The sequence below is a fragment of the Centropristis striata genome, chromosome 15 (genome assembly GCF_030273125.1).
Source record: "Centropristis striata isolate RG_2023a ecotype Rhode Island chromosome 15, C.striata_1.0, whole genome shotgun sequence".
In the NCBI taxonomy this organism is placed as follows: Eukaryota; Metazoa; Chordata; class Actinopteri; order Perciformes; family Serranidae; genus Centropristis; species Centropristis striata.
This window is the reverse complement of record NC_081531.1, coordinates 34,398,655-34,422,363: the sequence shown is the minus strand read 5'-3', so window position 1 is coordinate 34,422,363 and position 23,709 is coordinate 34,398,655. Positions and strand designations below refer to the sequence as shown.

The 23,709-nt window shown below is 35.5% G+C and overlaps 2 protein-coding genes across 5 annotated transcripts in view; one reads left to right on the top strand and one right to left on the bottom strand.

Annotated features, from left to right (window-relative positions):
- The window catches only part of taf1 (TAF1 RNA polymerase II, TATA box binding protein (TBP)-associated factor), a 34,169-nt gene extending 23,201 nt beyond the window's left edge, over window positions 1–10,968 (top strand). For 2 of the 4 annotated variants that reach the window (XM_059351674.1, XM_059351673.1), the window contains exons 29-40: window positions 45–143; window positions 674–851; window positions 1,720–1,787; window positions 1,889–2,011; window positions 3,284–3,376; window positions 3,504–3,588; window positions 4,681–4,748; window positions 5,779–5,895; window positions 7,330–7,425; window positions 8,232–8,451; window positions 9,549–9,714; window positions 10,505–10,968. In XM_059351674.1, the coding sequence (XP_059207657.1) occupies window positions 45–143; window positions 674–851; window positions 1,720–1,787; window positions 1,889–2,011; window positions 3,284–3,376; window positions 3,504–3,588; window positions 4,681–4,748; window positions 5,779–5,895; window positions 7,330–7,425; window positions 8,232–8,451; window positions 9,549–9,714; window positions 10,505–10,727 (1,536 nt within the window). In that variant the 3' untranslated portion in view covers window positions 10,728–10,968. Of the gene's footprint in view, window positions 1–44; window positions 144–673; window positions 852–1,719; window positions 1,788–1,888; window positions 2,012–3,283; window positions 3,377–3,503; window positions 3,589–4,680; window positions 4,749–5,778; window positions 5,896–6,250; window positions 6,359–7,329; window positions 7,426–8,231; window positions 8,452–9,548; window positions 9,715–10,504 lie in introns of all 4 variants that reach the window. The other 2 variants (XM_059351672.1, XM_059351675.1) reach the window with 2 other exon arrangements.
- Window positions 10,969–15,732: 4,764 nt separating this feature from the next.
- On the bottom strand, window positions 15,733–22,452 carry LOC131986946 (SLAIN motif-containing protein-like). The gene is made up of 7 exons (XM_059352087.1): window positions 22,061–22,452; window positions 20,688–20,836; window positions 20,468–20,575; window positions 19,580–19,678; window positions 18,131–18,355; window positions 16,828–16,956; window positions 15,733–16,255 (listed from the first exon to the last, which is right to left on the bottom strand). Exons 1-7 carry the CDS (start codon window positions 22,450–22,452, stop codon window positions 16,020–16,022), a joined length of 1,338 nt encoding a protein of 445 aa, XP_059208070.1. The 3' UTR covers window positions 15,733–16,019.
- Between the last annotated feature and the right edge of the window lie 1,257 nt (window positions 22,453–23,709).

Here is a 23,709-nt window from a genome sequence, read left to right as displayed (position 1 = left end):
GAAGCCCTTAAGCTGATCTCTAGCTCTGTTTTTATTTCTTACAGAAACCACACAAGGCCATCCACCGCAGACGCACCGACCCCATGGTCACCTTGTCTTCTGTGCTCGAGAGCATCATCAATGACATGCGGGATCACCCAAATGTAAGATCTGCAGGCATGCACTCATCCAAACTAAGAAAATGTTTGTGGTCAAAAGTTTATTTTGTACTTCTGGGTTAAAAAATGCTCAACAAAGGGCTCTGTTTGGCCCTTTCAGTCTTTGAAAACCCTCCTCCCCTCTTCCCCAACCCTAGATGGCACTTGGGTAAGAACCCCAAAGAACAACGAAACTGAAAAATAGATTTATTTTAAATTAAGATTTGCAAATTTTCTATATGATGTAACCCGAGCCTTTATTCCTAATATAACTCATATTTTACTTCTCAGAGATTATTCACTAAGTCAGCTATTCTCAACCTTGGGGTCCCGACCCCAATTGGGGTCGCGAGATGATTTCTGGGGGTCGCCAAATCATTTTGGAAGTCAGCTCTGTCTTCACTGAGATAATGTGTTTTAGTCCTTTGGTCATTTAATGTCTTTTTTTTGTCATTTTGTGTGTGGTTTTTTTTGTCATTTTGTGTCTTTTTTGGTCATTTTGTGTCTTCTTTCCATATTCTGCCTCTCCCACGTAGACGTATCCGTTCCACACACCAGTGAATGCCAAGGTGGTGAAGGACTACTATAAGATCATCACGCGGCCCATGGACCTGCAGACGCTGAGAGAGAATGTACGTAAGCGAATGTACCCATCGAGGGAGGAGTTCCGTGAAGCAGTGGAAGTTATCGTCAAAAACAGCGCCACTTACAATGGTAAAGTTAAAAGAAAGTGTTTCAGCGCCTCTCTTCAAAACTGACTAAAGTCTTACCCTGGTTTCAGTTTGACTTCAATGCCAATTTAATGTTTTTTAACAGGATCTAGTTATTCCAAACGGTCTATTTTTAGCAACTTTTTAAATGAGACATGTAAGATAAAAGGGATTTTGACAGAAATATCACAATTTTAAGCTTAATTTTAGTTACTTTTCCTATGTTTGTTTTCCCATGCATTTAAGGACTGTTGGGAAGTTCAAATTGTAGTGATAATGCCTGTTTTTATGCTTTCTTTCTACGATAAACAATGCATTTTTGGCATTCTTTCAAAGAAAGCATATGTTTCTGGCCCGCCAGTGGGATGGTGGGGTAACCACCCTTCTTCAATAGATAGATAGATAGATAGATAGATAGACTTTATTTATCCCAAGCTGGGAAATTACAGTGTAGCAGCAGCATTACACACAGAGACAATAACAACACAATTAAATAAGAACAACCTAGGCATACTTCAAGCAATAAAATATAAAAATACAATAAAAAATAAAGTGTCTAAAGAAGGAGTATGTATTAAGGAGTAGAATTCCAGTGCAGAATAAATATGAATATACAGTATAGAAATGTTTGGTGCTGTGAAACAAATAAGGTGCAATGAACAGTGTGCATAAAAAACACATAAAGTGCATAGTGACAGTATGTAATGAACCAGACTATTATTTGTTATTGTTATTGTACAGTGTGATGGCATGTGGCAGGAAAGATTTTTTGTATCTGTATCTCAAAACTTACTCAGGTTTTTACTCTGGTTTTAGTTTAACTTTTGATTTAAACTCTCATCTAAGGCATCTCTCTGTTTTTGTTCCACCAGGTGCTAAGCATCCAATAACACAGGTAGCACAGTCCATGCTGGACCTGTGTGATAATAAACTGAAAGAGGTGAGTGTTGAACGTTTTTATTGGGTTTTACAGTTTCCCGCCTTGTTGTCAGCTTTCACATTAACCATCAAATCTGTGTGTGTGTGTGTGTGTGTGCGCAGAAGGAGGACAGGCTGGTGAGACTGGAGAAAGCCATCAACCCCTTACTGGATGATGATGATCAGGTGGCCTTCTCCTTCATCTTGGACAACATTGTGACCCAGAAAATGATGGTGGTTCCCGATGTGAGTTACCCCTGCTTGCCATTTTCTGACCTTAACCTCCTGAATTTCAGGGGTTTCAGCCTGCAGTTTAGTCAGATTATGCTGAATATCTGCCATTGACAAGGTGTCATTGTTGTAATTCTTCGCAGTTGCGCTGAGGAACAAAGAACTAAATGTGTATTAAATAACCTAATTAGTGTAAATGTAGTGTGATTTTGCTGAAAAATGACTATTATTGTTTCAAATATTTTTATTGTGAAGCAGACAGTATATCAAAAATACATCCATCTCTGGTTTGTCCAATGCTTCATAATTTCATTATAAGTAACAAAGGTGTCCTACAAATAAGCAATAAATAAATGAAAAACAATGAATGGGAGAAAAATCTAAAAAGTATACAAAAATATGTAAACAAATACATATATTAAAATAAATAAATAAATAAATAATAACACCCTCCCTGACCGTCCCCCCTTCCCGCCCACCCAGTGAATAATGACTATTATAAGCTAATATGTGGGGTTTTTTTCCTGACAGAAGTGGGTTTTTTAAGGTCAGAAATTTGAAAATCCTATGATACTTCCAGCAAATTCATTTTGTCTACTTCTGAATATTATCCTTAGTTTCTTTTGTTCAGAAAAGGGAAAGTAGGAGAGGTTTTTTTTTTTTACCTGACATGTTTCGACTGACAACTTCAGTCTTCTTCAGAGGTGTCAGCTGATCGCTGTGACGTATCTTATGAGGAACTCCACAAAAGATACGTCACAGCGATCAGCTGACACCTCTGAAGAAGACTGAAGTTGTCAGTCAAACATGTCAGGTAAAAAAAAACATCTCCTACTTTCCCTTTTTTTTTTTTTATTAAAGTATTTATTTAATTTTTAATTTTTCAACATATAGCACAGACACTTACAAACAACCGAGACAGACACCAAAAACAGACAGGAAGAGAAAAATAAAATAAAATAAAAATAAAAATAAAAATAAAAATAAAAATAAAAATAAAAATAAAAATAAAAATATAAATAAATAAATAAATAAATAAATAAATAAAATAAAATTAATTAATTAAATTAAAATTAAAAATAAATAAATTAAAATTAAAAAAAACTTTCCCTTGTCTGAACAAAAGAAACTAAGGATAAAAATCCTGTGATAATTTGTGAGTTTACGCTTTCTTGCTTTGATAAATCTTCTGGTGGGTTGTGGGCTTCGGAGGGTTTGAAACAATTTTAGAGCACTAATCAGTTCACCTGCAGAATAAGTTGATGATCTCATTTCTTCCTCCACCAGTCATGGCCGTTTCACCATCCTGTCAACAAGAAGTTTGTCCCTGATTATTATAAGGTGATTGTTAGCCCCATGGACCTGGAGAGCATCCGCAAGGTGAGAGTCACACAAGTAGTCAACCTTGAAAGAAATATACTCATTTGATATTCTTTAATACCAGAAATGTGATTAAATCTAACAGAAACTGTTCCTCTTCGTGTTTCTGTGTTTCATTGTTCTACAGAACATCTCCAAACACAAATACCAGAACAGAGATGCTTTCCTGTCAGATGTCAGTCTCATCCATGCCAACAGCATCAAGTACAATGGTAAATGTGTTAACATTTTTATTTTCAGCAGTAGTAGTAATAGTCGTAGTTTTGGCCTATTTTATCCGTTTTTGAATACTTTTCATTCTGCCTGTATATTCCACTTAAAAATATGTTTACCATGACATGTTGGTATAGTTTTTTTCACTTTGACTTACTGGATCGACATTTTTAACACAAAAAAACACCCAAAAAACATAAAATCTGGTTTTGAAAATGATGGGTTTTTGTACTTTCAAAACACAGTCATGCTCAATCAATAATTTTAAATGTTGCAAATGTGAACACAGGTTGCAAATATAACATAGACGAGGTCCAATGACGAGAACATCTAGTTATATGTTTTTACTAAATATATTTGACCATAGCTACGGTTTTACTTGGCCTATCATCATCAAAAACTGGCATGGAGTTTCAAGCCAGTTCTTTAGAGCAGCTATTCTCAACCTGGGGGTCGGGACCCCAATTGGGGTCGCGAGATGATTTCTGGGGGTCGCCAAATCATTTTAGAAGTCAGCTCTGTCTCCAATGTGTTAAAGTGTTCATGTGTTAATGTGTTTTAGTCATTTTGTGTCTTTTTGGTAATTTTGTGGTCAATTTGTGTCTTTTTTGTGTCTTTTTTTGGTAATTTTGTTTCTTTTCTGGTCATTTTATGTCTTTTTTTGTCTTTTGGTAATTTTGTGTCTTTTTTGGTCATTTTGTGGTCAATTTGTGTCTTTTTTTTGGTCATTTAATGTTTTTTTTGGGGTAATTTTGTGTCTTTTTTGGTCATTTAATGGTTTTTTTGGGGTAATTTTGTGTCTTTTTCGGTAATTTTGTGTCTTTTTTGGTCATTTTGTGTCTTTTCTGGTCAATTTGTGTCTTTTTTTGGTCATTTTGTGTCTTTTTTGTATGACTGAACTGTGAGATTGTGTTCAGTGAGCGGGGGTCGCGACTCAAAAAGGTTGAGAACTACTGCTTTAGAGGGAAGCTGACAGCAGGGCAACACGCTGCTTCATTTTGATGTTGTGAGGTCATGAAGAAGTGGTGTGACTCCAGGGCATTAAGGAAAGATGTGTGAAGCTCAGTTAACCCTCCGAGTGTCTTTCACAGGCCCAGAGAGTCCTTACACCAAGACGGCCCTGGACATCATCAGCGTGTGCAAGCAGACCCTGTCAGAGGTATGTTGACTCTTAGAGTTTTAATTTGCCCTTTTAATAGCAAATTCACTGAGTATTTATGAAGATAGTTTCATTTGGCTGGGCTTTACCATATCATCAGAACAGCTGCAAAGAAATGCAGGGAACAATGTAAATACAAAATAAAACGTGTCCTTTTATTCATTGTACTTACCCTGCACCAGCTGACGGAGCACTACTGTGCAATGGCTGTTTTCAGGTTTTTTAAATAAAATAAACCTTCTCCATTTTAGAATTAGTCATCCCTCCTGATTTTCAAACGCCTTAGTATTTTAGAAAATGTTTGCAATATGGGAAAAGTGTAGATTTATTTAAAAAATACACTACCGGTCAAAAGTTTTAGAACACCCCAATTTTTCCAGTTTTTTATTGAAATTCAAGCAGTTCAAGTCAAATGAACAGCTTGAAAGGGTACAAAGGTAAGTGGTGAACTGCCAGAGGTAAATAAAAAAAGGTATGGTTAACCAAAACTGAAAAATAATGTACATTTCAGAATTATACAAGTAGGCCTTTTTCAGGGAACAAGAAATGGGTCAACAACTTAACTCTATGGAGTCTTGTCCATTTTTTAATTCTTTTCATGTCTTTGTAAGTCATTTTATGTCTTTTTTGGTCATTTTTGTGTCTTTTTTTAGTCATTTTGTGTCTTTTGGTGTCTTTTTTTAGTCATTTTGTGTCTTTTTTTAGTCCTTTAGTCCAACATAAAATGTGATTTTGAATCTTTTTTTTACTTTCAAAACACTATCATGCTCAATAAAGAATTTTAAATGTTGCAAATGTGCATTCATTTCAGAGTACACTGAGACATTAAACTGCATCATTTTCAATTAAATTCTGGAAAAGTTGGTGTGTTCTAAAACTTTTGACCGGTAGTGTATCTCACAATTTTAATTACTGGTACATTTCTGCATTATTCACCACAGTGTTTAGGTATTATTAAGACTATGATAAAGTGTATTTTATGAGCAGGAAAACCGTTAATCCGTGTTGTAATAATGACCTGTTTTTGCAGTATGATGAGCACCTGACGCAGCTGGAGAAGGACATCTCGACGGCCAAAGAGGCGGCTCTCGATGCTGCAGACTTGGAGTGTCTGGATCCAATGACCCCGGGGCCATACACGCCGCAGGTAGGGGAGCAGCCGGGGCCCAGTTTTTGTTAATTTTCTTGGTTTTGTTGGTTTCCTGGGTATCTTGTCTCATTGACAATAGACTTCAGTCCTCCAGATGTTTATAACGTGCCACTTCAGGTACTTTTCTACGTGCTGTAGTCTCCTTGCCATTCCTTGTAGTTCTCCTCGTCCTTATATCTCTTCACTCGTTTTCTGCACTAACTCTTTCACACTTTCCACTCTACAATCTAGATTCTTCACTGTAGTGTCTCCTTTTTTTCCCCAACCTTGTTTTTCTCCTCTGCTGCCTCCGTCTTGTCCTGTCTCTCCCGTTTGTGTGTGTGTGTGTGTCGCTGTGTGTGGTGTTGGCCAGCCTGCTGATCTGTTTGACAGCGGGCCTTCAGGGAGTCTGCCCAGAGAGACCGGCAACCTTTTCTCTGAGGGACCTCTAGTGGTTACTCCAGAGAAGAGAGGGGGGCAGGTATGGAGAGAGACAGAAATAAGGCTCACAATAGGCCTGGGACGATAACAAATTTTGCTGGACGATATATTGTCCCACAAATTATTGCCAATAAACGATATTATTGTCAACATGATAATATATCATAATAATGCACACCCTTTCAAATACAATACACTTTTATTTCTCAGTGTTTTTTACCATTGTAATTGTAATTTTAAGAACGTTTAAATATCCTAAATAAATAAAACAAACATTTTTTTATTTTTTTATTTTTTTTAAAGGGCAGCATTTATTTTGTATGATGTAGCAAACTCCACTTTCTGTGAGCGCACAGCGTTTATATTGACTTTGTCGACCAGTGTTGACTGTCGGGACGAAGGTTCTGCATCTCCAGGTGCAGTTTTTTTCCCCAGCTGGGAAAACTGGGTCGGGTGGTTCTGCTTTAGATGGGCATGCAAGTTTGTTGTGGTGGCTTTTTTTGTTGCCACCACTTTTGAACAAATTGGGCATACAGGCTGGTCCGTGTGTTGATGGGCTCACCTTTTTCATTCGGTTTGAAACCGACATATTCCCACACCGGGGCTGTGGCATTTGGCTTTGCAATCATCTTTTTTCCTCGCGTTTTTTTCGCGAGCACAGAGTGAACCCTCTTGTCATCCAGCCTGCTTGGAGGCAACAGACGAGGAAAACAAACATATATATCGATATATATATATCGCACATGGCGATATATCGAGGCCGGCAAAATTATTGAGTTCATTTAATTTATCGTGCGATTAATTGATTTATTGATTATCGGCCCAGGCCTAGCTCACAACCACATGCCACCTCTCCTCAAATTATCCTCGTGCCCTGCTTTATCTGAGGCTTTTGTGACTCATGTTAAAGTTGAACATTACAGATGACATTGCAGCATTAAATGAGTGTCGTTATTTTGGTTCTTGGCTTTTTGAGAAGACATCTCAGACTTTTATCATCCTGCCGTTCAGGGTCGTCACGGCAGAAGACCCGGTGAGGAAGAGTCAGATGTGGACATTGAAGGTTTTGAGGAGGAAGATGATGGCAAACCCAAAACTCCTGCTCCTGTAAGAAAGACAGATTTAATAGAAGCTCATGTAGTTAATACAAGGTCACCACTGCTGTACATTTTTTACACAAAATGTACAAGCTTGCAAACGTTCCCATTTAACCCATTGAGGCCTGAAAAACCGCTGGGCGATTTTAAAATAAGCCTCTAATTTTCTGGAAATTCTGGAAAAATTCTGGGGAAAAAAGTGTCAACTCTTCCTACTAAATAATAGATTTTTCAGCCTCTGTAGCAGATAGAAATGATATTCAAAAAGTATTTGAGAGCTTATACAAATACTACAAAACAACGTATCCGCTTTCCAGGCTTCAATGGGTTAACAAACTTTAAGTATAAATGCTGTATATCATTTTCCTTTTTTTCCCCTCAAAATTATAGTTCGTATGTGTCCTGGTTGAGTTGAATTTTTGTCATATATACAGTTTTATTGGCAGTCAAAAAATGACACAGGCAAGCCCCCCTCCCCCTTTTTTAAACAACAGACGGAAAAGGAAAAAAATAATAACAATAATAATTATATAAACACACATATACTAAACATACAGGGTTGTTGTTTTTTTAATCATCAAATAATTTAGAGTTGTTCTTTTTTAATTCTGACAGTGTTTTGGGAGTTACAATTGTTTGGTTTCCAGACCTTCATTTATTTTTATTTCTGTCATACCAAAATTATTATGCAGTGTTTAACTGTACGGCTTAAAAAATATATATATTTATTGTTCTTGATAGGTAATTATTTTACTTACTTACTTACAGTTCAGCGTGCTTACGTCATAGATTTTTGTTGTTGTTGTTGTTTTTCAGGCAGAGGATGCAGATGGAGATCTGGAGGACGAAGATGACGAAGAGGACATGCTGCTGCCGCCACGCAGACGGTTGCACGACCACGAAGAAGAGGAAGAGGAGGAGGAAGATGACGGACTGTCTAATCGCCCAGCTCAAGCCAGCGTGCTGTACCAGGACCTGCTCATGTCTGACGGAGAGGACGACGCCAGCGAGGAGGAGGGAGACAACCCTTTCTCCAGTGAGTCCACCTGCAAGGAAACGTCACAGCTGTACTAAAGTTTAAAGCAATATAGAAATAGAAAATAAGCATGAGTGCAATACCACAGCAGCATTGTGCTGCAAATATTCAGGTTATAAAATGTCTATAATTGGAGTTTTGTCTGAATAGAATAGAATAGAATAGAATTCTTTATTTTCATTGCACAAAAATACAACCAAATTGGATGGCAGTCCTCTTGGTGCTTATAAATTAAAAATGAATAAATAAAGTAGTCAGGCGGCTTAGTACCAGATCTGAGGAGAAAGGGGACACGCTGGACAAAAGCACCACATTTTTTCCACATGCTCTACATCACTATAGGTTTCAATTTTTGGTAGGAGCCACTTCATCAAGATTGTGGATCGGAGATGGCAGCCATATAAAGTCTATGAGAACCAATGTATCTTTCAAGCCACTTAGAAGGTCAATCTTGGGGTCAAAATATACATTTTCTGGGTCAAGGAATCAATTCAAGCTATTGAGAATATCACTAGATGACTCACTGTTAATAATGTGTTGATCAAGATCTGACATGAGATGAAAGTGTTCCCTTGATTTTATTTTGCAGCGTACATGACAGCTAATCTGCACTCTGCCGTGAACATAGATTCCAAACATTTTCAACTCAGGATTCCCTGCTGCAGCACTTGAAGCGAGTTGCCTACCAGTCTGGATGAAAATGAACATATATATTTGATCAAAAAATCATCTAGTGATATTCTCAATAGCTTTAAATGATTCCTGGACCCAGAAAATGTAGATTTTGACACCAAGATTGACCTTCTAAGTGGCTTGGAAGATATAACATTTCTCATAGACTTTATATGGCTGCTATCTCTGATCCGCAATCTTGATGAAGTGGCTCCTACCAAAAATTGAAACCTATGGTGATAGAGAGTATGTGGAAAAAAATTGGTGCTTTATTTGGCTAAGCCGCCTGACTAAAGGCAAATAGAGTTCTAACATAATACAAGACAAAATAAAACATACAGCTATTCACAGACAAGTGTAATATAGGTACCACAAATTGATGATCTTTTGAGTTGTGTGTTACATTTGTTGTGTGTCCCCTGCAGCTATACATCTGTCAGAGAGTGGGAGCGACTCCGACAGAGAGTTGGACGTGCGACCTGCGCCTCCACGTAGAGCTCAAGAGACGGCACGCATGGGCATGGAGCAGGACGAGAGCATGATGTCATACGAAGGGCCTGACGAGCCTCACATGGAGGACAGCAACGTCAGGTACGGCTCAATGCAGATTCTAAACCCTCTGAACCCCAATGTATGTTTGCTAAAAATACACCATTTCTTGCAGAAAGAAACTGTAACAACAGTCATTATCGTCAAAGTTTTAACTCATTGGTCACTAAGTTTCTGTTAGAAAAAGTAACCAAAACTAAGCTTAAAATTTTGATATTTCTGTCGAAATCACTTTATTCTACATGTCTCATTTAAAATGTTGCCATAAATAAACCGTTTAGAATTGAAATCTTAAAAACATTACATTCTGCTCTTGCAGGCTCGTGTCTTATCTCTCAGGATGAGAAGTATTTTGATTTACTTTATTATCTTATAAAAGTGTTTTAAAACAGGATTTGATTTTATGACCACCTGAAGGATTATAACTTAAGGGCGTTTTCACACCTGAAAGTCCGAACCAAGGTCCATGTTCTGTTAAATTGTATACATTTGGTCCTTGTGTGTGCTTGGTATTCGCAAGATGAGCTTCCTGTACCGTAATTCGAGAGCAGAAGAAGAAAAAAACTTCCTGTCATTGATACGAAGGTCCGAACTATAAAAAAAAGTTGTTTTCACACTGCAAAAGGTTCGGACCTTGGTTGGTTTGGTCCGGACCGAGACCACCTCTTTTGGTCGGACCAAACTTTGGTCCTTTGGTGTGGGCCTTTCACACCTGGAATTTAGGTTCGGATCAAACTGAAAAGTCAGAAAGTCCGGACCAAACGAGATAGGTGTGAAAGCGCCCTAAGACTCCTCTTGGCGTCCTGTCTGACTCTCCTCTTTCCTGTCTCAGTTACGGCAGCTATGAGGAAGCAGAGAGCCGGAGTCAGTTGCAGCCGTCCAGCATGGGGAACGGAGAAGACTATGGCATCAGCGAAGAGGAAGAGGAAGACGAGGAAGATGAAGCCCGGAGGAGAGGCCCGGCTGTGCTCTCCCAGGTCCAGCTCAGCGAAGACGAGGAGAGCGAAGAATTCCGATCCATCGGCGGCGACAGCGACATGGACTCTGACAACTAGTCAAACACTCCTTTCTTTAGTTTTATATCCGCAGTATTAAGAAAAGCATTGTTTTAAATCACGCTTTTAAAATGGAGAAAATGAGAGTTCTCAGGAAATATGTTGTACATACTTATTCTGTAAATGCTGGTTAATGTTTAACCTCCTGTGCTCTGTTGTAGCTGCAGTATAGAGACACAGCAGCACATTGTACATTTTAGTTTTCCTTTTATATGCTGAATGAATATCATGTACCATGGAAGTGTGTCGACAGCTGTTTTGTTCTTTGTTTTGTTTCTACACTCACAAATAGTTCTGCTTTTTCTATCCAACTTCATGATTTAAAAATAGAATAAACATTAACATTGAAGGTTAACAGATGAGCTTTTTACTTTAAAGAAAAACACGGAATGAGATGCAGTTTTAGATCTTAAAACATTTTATTCTTCTGTGTAATTTACAGACACAGAGTCTCTCTTTGAGCTTAGTTTATTATAGGGGTAGTTCAGATTTGTTGAAGCTGGGTTGTATGAAGTAAGTGTTACCTACCGTAGATGGCTGCTGCACTAAAATTACTGTTTTTTTTAACCCATTGAGGCCTAAAACGGCTGTAAAACCTCTGGGTGATGTTAAAATAAGCCCCTAAAACCTGAAGATTTTCTGGAAATTCAACAGAAGTGTCACCGCTTCTACTAAATAATAGATTTTTCAGCCTCTGTAGCATATAGACATGAAATTCAAAAAGTATTTGAGAGCTAATACAAATACTACAAAACAATGTATCCGCTTTCCAGGCTTCAATGGGTTAAAGAAGGGGTGGCTTTGAAGAGGATACTCCAAAAATGTAAACTGATTTTTATCTTATTTTAATTCTAGATGGCTAAAATACGTTTTGCTCCTGCCCCTGTTTACAGCAGCACAATGTAAAGCTTCCAGCTGTCCCACCTGCCTGCCATCTATTATTATATATATATAATATTATATATAGTAATACACAGACTAGAGGCAAACACCTTCAGGAGTGGATTAGCTCACTGCGGTTCAGTTTCCACATCAACACATTTAATCAAAATGAGACACGCACCACTTGTGACAGGCTCAGTTTATTTACACATGAAGCTAATTAGCTAACAGATGCTAACATGCCACAAGGCTCAGAGCATCTCAACACATGAAAGATTATAAGTTAACCCTCTGAACCCAAACAAGACGTTTATGGATGTTTTTCCCTCTTTTCACATTTTTCTCTTTTTGGCCTTGTGTTTCACTGCAATATTAAACTACTGCAGCTCTGGAATCAGCACAATCATGGCTAGAAAGGTGTAAATAACTCAACGTCTTGTGTAGAATAACACAGTTAAAATTACATTAATCTTTTTTTTTTTTTAAACGCAACTTAGAAGTTTTAAAAAATGATTTGCATTTTTACAACCTCTCCTGTCCTCTCCTCTCAGCTCTGTGTAAAAAGATTTTCAGTGAATATTTGTCACGTGACCATTCGTCTCAACAGAATCAATCATGTCTTCACAGTGTCGCTGAGGAGCAGAATTTAATGTTTTTAACAGTATCTAGTTATTACAAACGTGTTATTTTTGGCGATGTTTGAAATGAAATAGCTTTTTTATTTTAGCTTATCTTCAAATTTTTACATTTTGATGATAATGCCTTTTTTACAGGAAAAAATATGTATTTTTAGCGATCTTTAATAGAAAACATGTTCACGTGGTATGTTTCAGAGGGTTAAACGGATAATAAGCTGAAGTAATTATTTCATTATCTAAATAGTTGCAGATTCATTATCTCACTTGAACACTTAAATAGAATAAGGTGCACCTGAGTTTTTTTTTCTTATTTCATCATATTTTCTTATAAGCTAATATTTAACTGTGCTAATATATCAGTATTATGAATCAGCTTATGAATGACAGTGTCGTAGATATTCTCTATAGTGTAAAATTCATAATCACAACTCAATAAAACGTTAAAAATCATAAACAGCAGAGGGTACTGTAGCACCAAACTGTCCTGCCAGTATACACTATTAAATGTATGAGTTTGACTACATTTTAGAATTTTAGTTTTAAAGTATTATCTGTACTATATGATAACCCTCTGATTTATGTCCAAATTCAGTATTTATACAATCCCTGAAACATATTATTTGTGCTGCATGTCAATGGATCTCATTCAGGCAAAAATAAAAAGACAAAAGATCAAAGGGAGAGTTGGAAAAAAAAGAAACTTGATGGATTTGCTGAATGAATCAAAGAAAGGTTTGAAGCAGTTTAAACAGCATGTGGCGTCAGGTGACATGCAGGAACACATTTAGATAAATTATCAGAGAAAAGTTACTTAAGCAAGACTTGAGCTATAAAGAAACCTCTAGAAAGCTGAAGTAACCACCTCACTAAATGACTGAATGATCAAACTGATCTTTAGAAGATGTTCAAATAGCTTTGCATGTTAACCCTTTGATGCACAACATGGGTCAAAAATGATTCATTCCCCATGTTATTTAATGCTTGCTGTGTGTTTCTGTGCTCTATCTTTTGATATCAACTTATTTTATGATGGAATATTCCAAGTATTGTTTAAATATCTTGTTTTTGATAACAACTGATCATTATTTCCATTTTGCCTCTCATACTTTATGAAGAAAAAAAGTTTTTTGTATTATAACATAGCTAACTTCTTGGCTAAATAGCTTGCTAAGCTAGTAAGCTAAGGAGTTAGCCTAGCAAGCTACTTAGCTAAATACTTAGCCAAGAAGTTAGATAAGTAGTTAGCTTAGCAAGTTACTTAGCTAAATACTTAGCCAAGAAGTTAGCTAAATAGTTAGATTAGCAAGCTACTTAGCTAAATAATAGATTTGGGTCATTTTGTGTATTAGAAGAGTAGTGACACAAAAGGGATTTTATTTGAAAAAAATATTTAAGGAAAACATTAAAGTAGGAACATAAAAACTCATACATATCGGGTCACTTTAGACCCATGTTGTGCATCAAACGGTTAAAAAAAGTGTTGGAAACACCTCAAACTGCGATGTATGTAAAGTAATGTAATGCATTATTTGGGTCAGGCTACATGACATGCAGACACAATCAAAGCAGCGAATGAAGACATGAGTCACACCTCCGTCTGTTTCTTGGTGATGAGCACACTTTCCATCGTACAGAGGTCACCTGTTCTCTTTTTCATACATGACGCCAAACTGCACACTTCCTGTTGCAAAAACTTCTGCAGAAAACAGACCTATATTGCAAGTTTGACTGCACTTCCACTTTCAAAACAGCACTTGGTAACGCTTTATAATAAGGTCCTTAATAACCATTAATTAACAAGTAATAAGGCATTGTTCTCGCTTTAGATCCGGTAGTTGCAAAAAGCATAGTTAACTTATAATATATGAGCAATAAAGTATATTTTAATATCAATAAGCAAACAAAATAAGATTAATAAAGGCATGGCAAAGACATAATGGGTGGGTCATGGGTGTTTGTAATGCCATTATTAACACTTATATAAGCTTATAAACACACAATAATGTTAATAAGCATCTTGTAAGGACTTACAAGGGCCTTATTACTTGTTAATTAATGGTTATTACAAGGACCTTAATATAAAGCGTTACCCAGCATTTTAATCTACACAAAGCAGCTTTTATGCTGATGAAATTTAGTTTCAGTTCACAAAACCACATGTGGTGAAGTGCAGAGGATTATTCTCCACTGTCATGATTTCAAGAGTATCTCAGTGGGTGGATTTATCTCTGGTCTTAAAACTTCAACATTCAGTTTTTTAACATTACGCATTACTTTTTGCTTTGGTTGAAACAACACAACATTATTTCTTTTAACTGCACAGTATGTCCTGGTAATATAAACTCCAGCCTCTGTCAATGCTTCTTCTATAATGTAAAAAATAAACTAATTAAACAGTAAAAAGTCTGCAGCAAAAGTTGCCAAACAATTATCATAATCGTAGTTTTACAGATAATTATTTTTAATATACAGATAATAAATACGTAGAATAACTAAAGGTTGTTTTTTTTACTTTAATATGATGTGTTTGGCAAGTTTTTGTTACCATTCAAAGATTTCTTTTAACACTTTCTTTAATAGTAAATTTTAAGTTTTATTGTTAAGTTATTTTACAGATAATTCATTTTAAAATACAGATAATATACAGTAAATATTTGTATGAAATATCTGTAGATAACTAAAGTTAAGTGTTTTATTATTTTTTACTTTAATATGACGATAAGGGTTTGGTAACTTTTGCTGCCAGACTTTATTGTATTTTTCCTCACTTTTTAAAAAACATTTCTCTTACATTAAATTTAAAGTTTTATTTTACATACAAGACCATTAAGGAATTGAATAATCCTGTTAAAAAATCTATAATTATATTAATTTACAGATTTCCATTTCATGGTTAATATTTGTAATAAAAGTAATTTACTTTTTTATGGCATTTGTAGTTAACGTAAAGAAAACTCCTATACATAATACACTACATTTCTGGAAAATAATATAATAATAATAGTATATTTTTTCTCAATCTGAAGCGATTTTCATTATTATGCAGGCAACCGTACAAGTAATTTATTATAACACTTGACATACACAACTGGTCAAAAGTTTTAGAACACACCAACTTTTCCAGAATTTAATTGAAAATGATGCAGTTTAATGTCTCAGTGTACTCTGAAATTAATGCACATTTGCAACATTTAAAATTCTTTATTGAGCATGATAGTGTTTTGAAAGTAAAAAAAAGATTAAAAATCACATTTTATGTTGGACTAAAGGACTAAAAAAAGACACAAAATGACTAAAAAAAGACACCAAAAGACACAAAATGACTAAAAAAAGACACAAAATGACAAAAAAAAAGACACAAAATGACCAAAAAAGACACAAAATGACTAAAAAAAGACACAAAATGACTAAAAAAAAGACACAAAATGACCAAAAAAGACACTAAATGACTTACAAATACATGAAAAGAATTAAAAAATGGACAAGACTCCATAGAGTTAAGTTGTTAACCCATTTCTTGTTCCTTGAAAAAGGCCTACTTGTATAATTTTTTCAGTTTTGGTTAAGCTTACCTTTTTTTATTTACCTCTGGCAGTTCACCACTTACCTTTGTACCCTTTCAAGCTGTTCATTTGACTTGAACTGCTTGAATTTCAATAAAAAAACTGGAAAAATTGGGGTGTTCTAAAACTTTTGACCAGTAGTGTAAATGTCTTAATGTTTAATCCCCCTCATTAATATGTTGCTCTCAGGGCTTCACTGGTGACACCTTTCACCTTTGAGGTTGCACGTTTCTGCCCCATGCTACGGTGGTCGACCTCTCCGCTGAGGCAAAGACCCTCCCGTTAGCAGACAGGTAGCCTTTAGCTCGCTGTGGGATCCTGCAGGGGCTGAGAGACTGAGACCTCAGCAGTCTCTTCACAGCGGTGGTCCGGTCCGAGGGCACGGCCGCTGCAGGACGTGACGGAGGAGACCACCAACTCGACCCCTTTGGGACAGACGATGCACCTGAGTGAAACAATTCGGACCACTTTGGATTAATTATATGCTCATTTGCAAAGATTTCCAGACCAAAAAAATCTGAACATTGGATTAAGCCAGGTTCAAAGTTCTTGTTTCATTTTGTGACATATTAGAGGACAGGAGAGGTTTTAAAAATGCAAATAGATCTTCCAACAATACCTTGGTTAAGTCATGGTCACCTAACATATATATTTATAAAAAATAAAAAAAATGTGCTACTTTTTTTTCTCTTCTTCTTTTCTTCTTTAACATATAGCACTCCTTTAGCAATGGCAGTTAGCTCTTAAAGTTATGTACTTACTTGATTCCTGTGGTCTATGTCTAGTACCATCAGGTTGAATGCACTTATTGTAAGTCGCTTTGGACAAAAGCGTCTGCTAAATGACATGTAATGTGATGTAATGTAGATCAATATGTGGAGACAAGGCCTCAGTAAGTAAAAAGAGCAACAACAAAAAAAGCCTTGAAACAGCTTGGGATCCAGAGGGGGTTAAGTGTAGGTTGGATGTTTTCTTTCTACTACTCTGAAGAAAGACATGGAAATATGATGACCAAACCTGTTGGTGGGTAAGAGCTTTGCTCAGCAGGTTGCCAGTCTTCTGTGTCTAAACTTCTGCTGTTCCTTACAGCCTGGAGGGAGCGCAGGCTGGTCCTCAGAGGGGACCTGGTCCTGCCTGGTGACGCTGCTACAGAACACATTAGTGTCATATCTGGTTTAACTGCAGGTCATGTTGATGAGCTGCTAATTTAGAGGATATTTAAAGAAACTACGTTGGAACTTTGTCTGACTAAAGCATGGAAACAATCAAATACACCAAAATTAAGTGCATGGGTATTAACAGCAGAACAAAGTTTAGAGATGGAAAGACATAGGGAACAAATACATATTTGGAAAAAGTTATACTGTAAAGAAAGGCTGGTAAAAACAGTGGAAATATTTAATCAAATTAAGGAGATGAACTAAATGTTGCCCTCCCCAACACTAACACTCACATGCACACACACACACACAGATTCATGAACACGCATACATGCACTACCGCTTATTTTCTCATTATATTATTATTATCTTTTTTTGTGTGTGTGTCGTGAGTTTGTTGTTTATTCCTTTTCTTGGAGATCCTCATTTGGGGAATACCAGTTTGCCTTGTATATACACTACTGGTCAAAAGTTTTAGAACACACCAACTTTTCCAGAATTTAATTGAAAATTATGCAGTTTAATGTCTCAGTGTACTCTGAAATTAATGTACATTTGCAACATTTAAAATTCTTTATTGAGCATGATAGTGTTTTGAAAGTTAAAAAAAGATTCAAAATCACATTTTATGTTGAACTAAAGGAGTAAAAAAAGACACAAAATGACCAAAAAAAGACACAAAATGACTTACAAAGACATGAAAAGAATTAAAAAATGGACAAAATAGCCCAAGACTCCATAGAGTTAAGTTGTTAACCCATTTCTTGTTCCCTGAAAAAGGCCTACTTGTATAATTATGAAATGTACATTATTTTTCAGTTTTGGTGAAGCTTACCTTTTTTTATTTACCTCTGGCAGTTCACCACTTACCTTTGTACCCTTTCAAGCTGTTCATTTGACTTGAGCTGCTTGAATTTCAATAAAAAACTGAGAAAATTGAGGTGTTCTAAAACTTTTGACCGGTAGTGTATGTTTGTCTGTTTACCCTATATTTTGTTATTTACTTTGTGAATATATACCTTGAAAAAAAAGGGAGAAAAAAAATGCAAGGTACAATATTGTAAAGAAAACAAAATGACTCATTATGTTTGTGAAAGTAAGAAGCCTTGCAATAAAGTATTAAAAAAAAAAGTTGGAACTTTATCAATAGTTTTGAATACCTTGATTCTGAGCGAGTTTCAGCAGCTTGAACTGGGTGACTTGCTGGTGGAGTCTGGCCAGTTTTGGACTGTTGCAGCTCTGTTTACCTGCTGCCTGACGAGCAGACGAGCTCAGTGGCGTCACACCTGCCTGCCACCAAAAAGAAGGAGGAGCCTCAGAGGGAAACGCCCCAGGTGACCCAGAGTTCCGACAGGCAGGCGTGGAAACATAATCCTGTCTCAAACCTGAAAAATATGGACCAAGATTAGCACAATCCAACCTTTATTGAATATGAGGTGTTATTAACTGCACTGCAAAAAAGCCAACTTGTACTTTTTGGCACTAAAACAGTGATTTAAGTTGGTAAAACTTGGAAATATAAATTACTGACATTTAGGGCAATAATGTAAGTTAGCACAACAAAGGAAGCCAGTTGTCTGCTCAAAAACAAGTTTGTGGGTTGTTGTTACTTATATCTTTAAGTTGGGGTTCAAAACAAGGGACAATAGTTCTGATAACTCTTATTTATTTGTTGTGAAATGCGGGAAATCTGTGAAATTCGGTCATTAGCGAAAGCTAGCGGCTACCTGATGCTAGCGGCGCTGCTTGTTACAGCTACAAGAGTAGCCATTAGCGTATCAATGCTAACTCAAAATTGTGGTCGCAACATTAGCTGACATTTCATAGCGGCGTTACAATCGTGCCAATTCAGCACATTGCAGAAGTTAGCAGAAGTAAGGATTAAAAGTTATTATATCTTATAATATAAAATTATAAATTAGTAAACTTACAGTTGAGTTGACATAAATCTGAATTCAGAGTTGAGCAAACTCAAAAACAAAACTTAAAATATTTAGTTTAATTGTCCAACTTAAAATTTTATCGAAGTTTGTTGCCTTGAAATTTTGAGTTCACCCAACTTTTCTTTTTTTGCAGTGTACACTGCAAAAAAGCCAACTTGTACTTTTTGGCCTAAAACAGTGATTTAAGTTGGTAAAACTTGGAAATATAAATTATCGACATTTAGCGCAATAATGTAAGTTAGCACAACAAAGGAAGCCAGTTGTCTGCTCAAAAACAAGTTGGAGAGTTGTTGTTACTTATATCTTTAAGTTGGGGTTCACAACAAGGGACAATAGTTCTGATAACTCTTATTTCTTTGTTGTGAAATTCGGTCATTAGCGAAAGCTAGCGGCTAACTGATGCTAGCGGCTAACTGATGCTAGCAGCGCTGCTTGTTACAGCTACAAGAGTAGCCATTAGCGTATCAACGCTAACTCAAAATTGTGGTTACAATCGTGCCAGAGAAATTCAGAGTTGAGCAAACTCAAAAACAAAACTTAAAATATTTAGTTTAATTGTCCAACTTAAAATTTTATCGAAGTTTGTTGCCTTGAAATTTTGAGTTCACCCAACTTTTCTTTTTTTTTTTGCAGTGTGGATAATCAAAAACACTTCTCCATACTCACTGGCTTCCTGAATACGAGCCATAATGTGGACGTCTGTGATGTCCTCCAGTCTGTAGCTTGAGGTGATGGAGTCATAGGAGATGTTCAGATCATTGTTATCTGTGCAGATAAATAAATATGAAACAGGTGCTACTAAAATATCTGCTATTAACCCTCTGAACCCCTTTAATAGGTCGCCAAAAATAGACCATTTAATGTAGAAAGAACCTGTAAAAACAGGCATTATCATTGAAATTTGAACTTTCCGTCAGTCCTTGAATGGATCGTCGGTTACAAAAGTTTCTGTCAGAAAAAGTAACCAAATGAAGCTTAAGAATGTGATATTTCTGTCAAAATCACGTTATTGTAAAAACATTAAATTCCATGACTGCAGACCCAATTTTTCTTTTCGAATATGTATATATAAATTCCATTTTATTCCAGACACTTTTGGGTTGGTCCCACTTCTAGCCATGATTGTGCTGATTCCACAGAGCTGCAGGACTTATATATTGCAGTGAAATACAAGGACACTGAGTAAAATGTGGAAAGAGCAAAAACCCTTGAAATGACTTCGTGATCAGAGAGTTAAAGACAGTGTTTTTACGAACAAAAAGGTTGTCTATGTGTAGAATAATTTACCCTTTAAAATGTCATTAAGTGCACTGTAAAACCCAGTGCTGCTTGTTTGTTATTATAGCTCATTTTCCCTTTTCAATACAACAAAGATTTGTGCAAAAAGTCATTTTAACTTAAAATATTGAGTCAAATAGCAAGATTAATTTGAGTTAACTCCATTGTCTTCGTTGTCTTGACATAAAATTATTTTGCAGCATGGACAATGAAATATTTTAGTTGAAACAACAAGTTGGTTTTACAGTGTGGATTCTATAGCTCTCATTATTTTACCTGAACTGTCGGAGGTTTTGTGTGTTGTGCTGGTAGATGTTTTGTCTGCAGAGGAGCCCAGACTCTGGTGAAAAGCTGCAGGACTTCTGTAGAAGTGACAGCTTGATCCTGACAGTACAGAGAGAGAGAGAGAGAGGGTGTAAGGTAAACCATGTTGATCATTATCTTGTCTTATCAAAAATCTTGTCAGCACAGTGAGTGAGTCAGTGCTGCTACTGACTCTGATCCAGCCGGTTTATCAGCGAGCGGCATGCAGCCTCCGTCTCAGGACTCGGGTTATCCAGAACGTGTCGACACCATCTGAGAGCAGAATCACTTCTCTCCACAAACAACTGCTTCTTTGAAGACTCATACAACCTGTAAGGAATACTTCATTCACTATTAACGGATCTCACTGCACTGTAAAAAATAATCTGTTAAATTCACGGTAAATTACCGGCAGCTGTGGTTGCCAGAACTTCACCGTAAAAAATACAGTGAGGGGGTTTTCTACTGTAAATTTAAATATCAGCAAAAACTAATTTAGACTGAATATTCTCGTTATTTTTAAGGTAATTGTGTCATTCATTCACACATCATGGCAAATCTCCATTAACTTTACATGAAAATGTTATATTTTTACAGCAAAACTGTGCGTTTCCTATAGTTCATGACAGTAAAAGTAAAAATTCTGATGCAATTTGACAGTGTTTTACTGTAATTTCTACAAACATTTTTTTCAGTGTGCTGCTCGATGTAAACAAAAGACCTGTTCAGCCTGGATGCATTAAATAATGCAGTTGCAGCAAAAGTTGCCAAACACTAACAGTCAAATAACAATAAACAACAGTATGTTATTTTCCAGGTAATTTCTGGGTAATGTAGATTAAATATCTGTATTAAATATATAAATCTGTAGAATAACAAGTTTTTTATTTTATTTTAATATGACATCATGGGGCAAAACTTGTTGCCAGACTTTTCACAGTTTTTTTCTATCTCATGTTTTTTTTTTACACTAAATTTAAAGTTGTACTGTAAGAAAACAGTAAGTTGCCTTAGTTTTATATCCAGTAATATGATGTGTATTTTTTGTACATTTTTGCATAAAATTCACTGTAATTTAACATGAAAGACAATTAAGCAATTAAATAATACTGTAAAAAAAAAAAAAAAAAAAACACCCAAAAAAACGATAATGTCCCATTATATTAATCTACAGATTTCAACTTTTATTGAATGGTTAATATTTGTAATAAGAAAAACAATTTACTCTAAAATTATATAATTGAATTATCGCTATATAATGTATTTGTTTGTCTTATTATCTTATTAAATATATTTTATTATTTATTATTATTATTTATTATTTTCATTTACAGATTTCAACTTTAATTTATGTGTTAATATTTATAACTTACTTTTTTATTTCCTTTTATATGGCATTCACACTTTGTGTAGAAAAAACCCCAAGAAAAACCCTGTAAATAATACAGTAGATTTCTGTAAAATAACTGTCTTTTTGCATTTAACATCATCCAACCCTGACTCAAGTAAGAAATAAATAATTTTCTTCCTCTCAGAGAGTTTTCCTGAAGGTGTGACGTCACCTACCAGCTCTCTTCATCCTGCTCGTCTTCCTCCACATCGATGAGCTCCACCGAGTCCAGAGCAGACTCTTCATCCTGCGACTCTTCACTGTCCCAGAGATCTTTTTCACAGTTATAATTGAACAACTTCCCATCCGTGGCACGGCAAGGCGAGGGGGAATTACACCCTGACTTTAAACTATCGAGTCTTATTCTAGCGTCCATGGCAAATGAACGGTTGTTATAACTCTGGACACCTGCTTGCTCAGCGTTTGTCCAGATGCTGCAGGATGAATCGGAGCTGCTTTCCAACTCGTTGCAGAGAAGAAGACTGTTTCCACTTGGATCAAACTCTGCTGGTGGTTGATTGCAGAAACGCTGGCTCCAATCAGCCTTTGACTGGTTTTGGACTTCCATTTTCTCAGTGAAATCCTCAAATCTTCTCACTTCTTCAAGCTCTCGTCCAGTTATGTTTCATTAAACCTCCATAAAAAAGATGTTAGATGAACCAGAAAAAAATTGCCTAAATGTTCCACTAAAAAACAATGTGAATCTTTAGTGATGTTGCTCTGCAGGGAGAGCAACTGTGGAGCTTCACTGTTCCATCTATTGACCCAGATTTGTTGAGCAGGGCTGTTAAGTATAGACACCCAACAGATTGGATGGATTTAAAGGAGCATGATGAGCTTAAATGGATTAAAGAGTCCATGAGTTGCTACCAAGAAAGAAAACTCCTCTCCACATCATCAAGACTAACATAAACATTAAACTATATTAATGCACTGTATTAAAAAAAGTTATTTTTTTCCAGAATGATTGTGTATTATTTTACAGGGTTTTTCTACATTAAGTGCAAAAGCCACAAAAGGGTAAATTGTTTTTCTTTTTACAAATATTAACCATTCAATAAAAGTTGAAATCTGTAGATTAATATAATGGGAGATTATCGTTTTTTTTGTAAGACAATATATACATAAAAATAAAAAACTAACAAAGAAAAGAAATTAAAAGACAAATAAGATATTGTATACAGATTAAAAATGAAACCAGATAAAACTTTATATACATATAAAAATAAGGACAAAAAAGTAAGATATGTCAAAAGTAAGAAAATAAATTATATATTTATTAAAAATAATAATAATAAAATATATTTAATAAGATAATAAGACAAAAAAAGACATTATATAGCGATATATGATTGTGTTTTATTTTACAGGGTTTTTCTACATTAAGTGCAAAAGCCACAAAAGAGTAAATTGTTTTTCTTATTACAAATATTAACCATTCAATAAAAGTTGAAATCTGTAGATTAATATAATGGGACATTATCTTTTTTTTTTTGTTTTTTTACAGTATTATTAAAATGCTTAAATGGTCTTGAATGTTAAATTACAGTGAACACTATATAAAATACACTTTGCATTGCTGAATGTAAAATAAAGGTCACTTTCTGTTTTTTAACTGTAAAACTTTAAATTTAATGGAATGAAAAATGGAAGAAGAAATTGTATATATTTATAAATTAATTTTTCCTAAGTTTATTTCATAATTTAATTTAATCTATCATTATTTATTTTATTTTTTTTTAATTTTTATGTACCCCCGTATTAAACGTTTTGTGTGTATATATTTTGACATTTTTCTGTAATATTTTTCGTTGATTTATTTTTA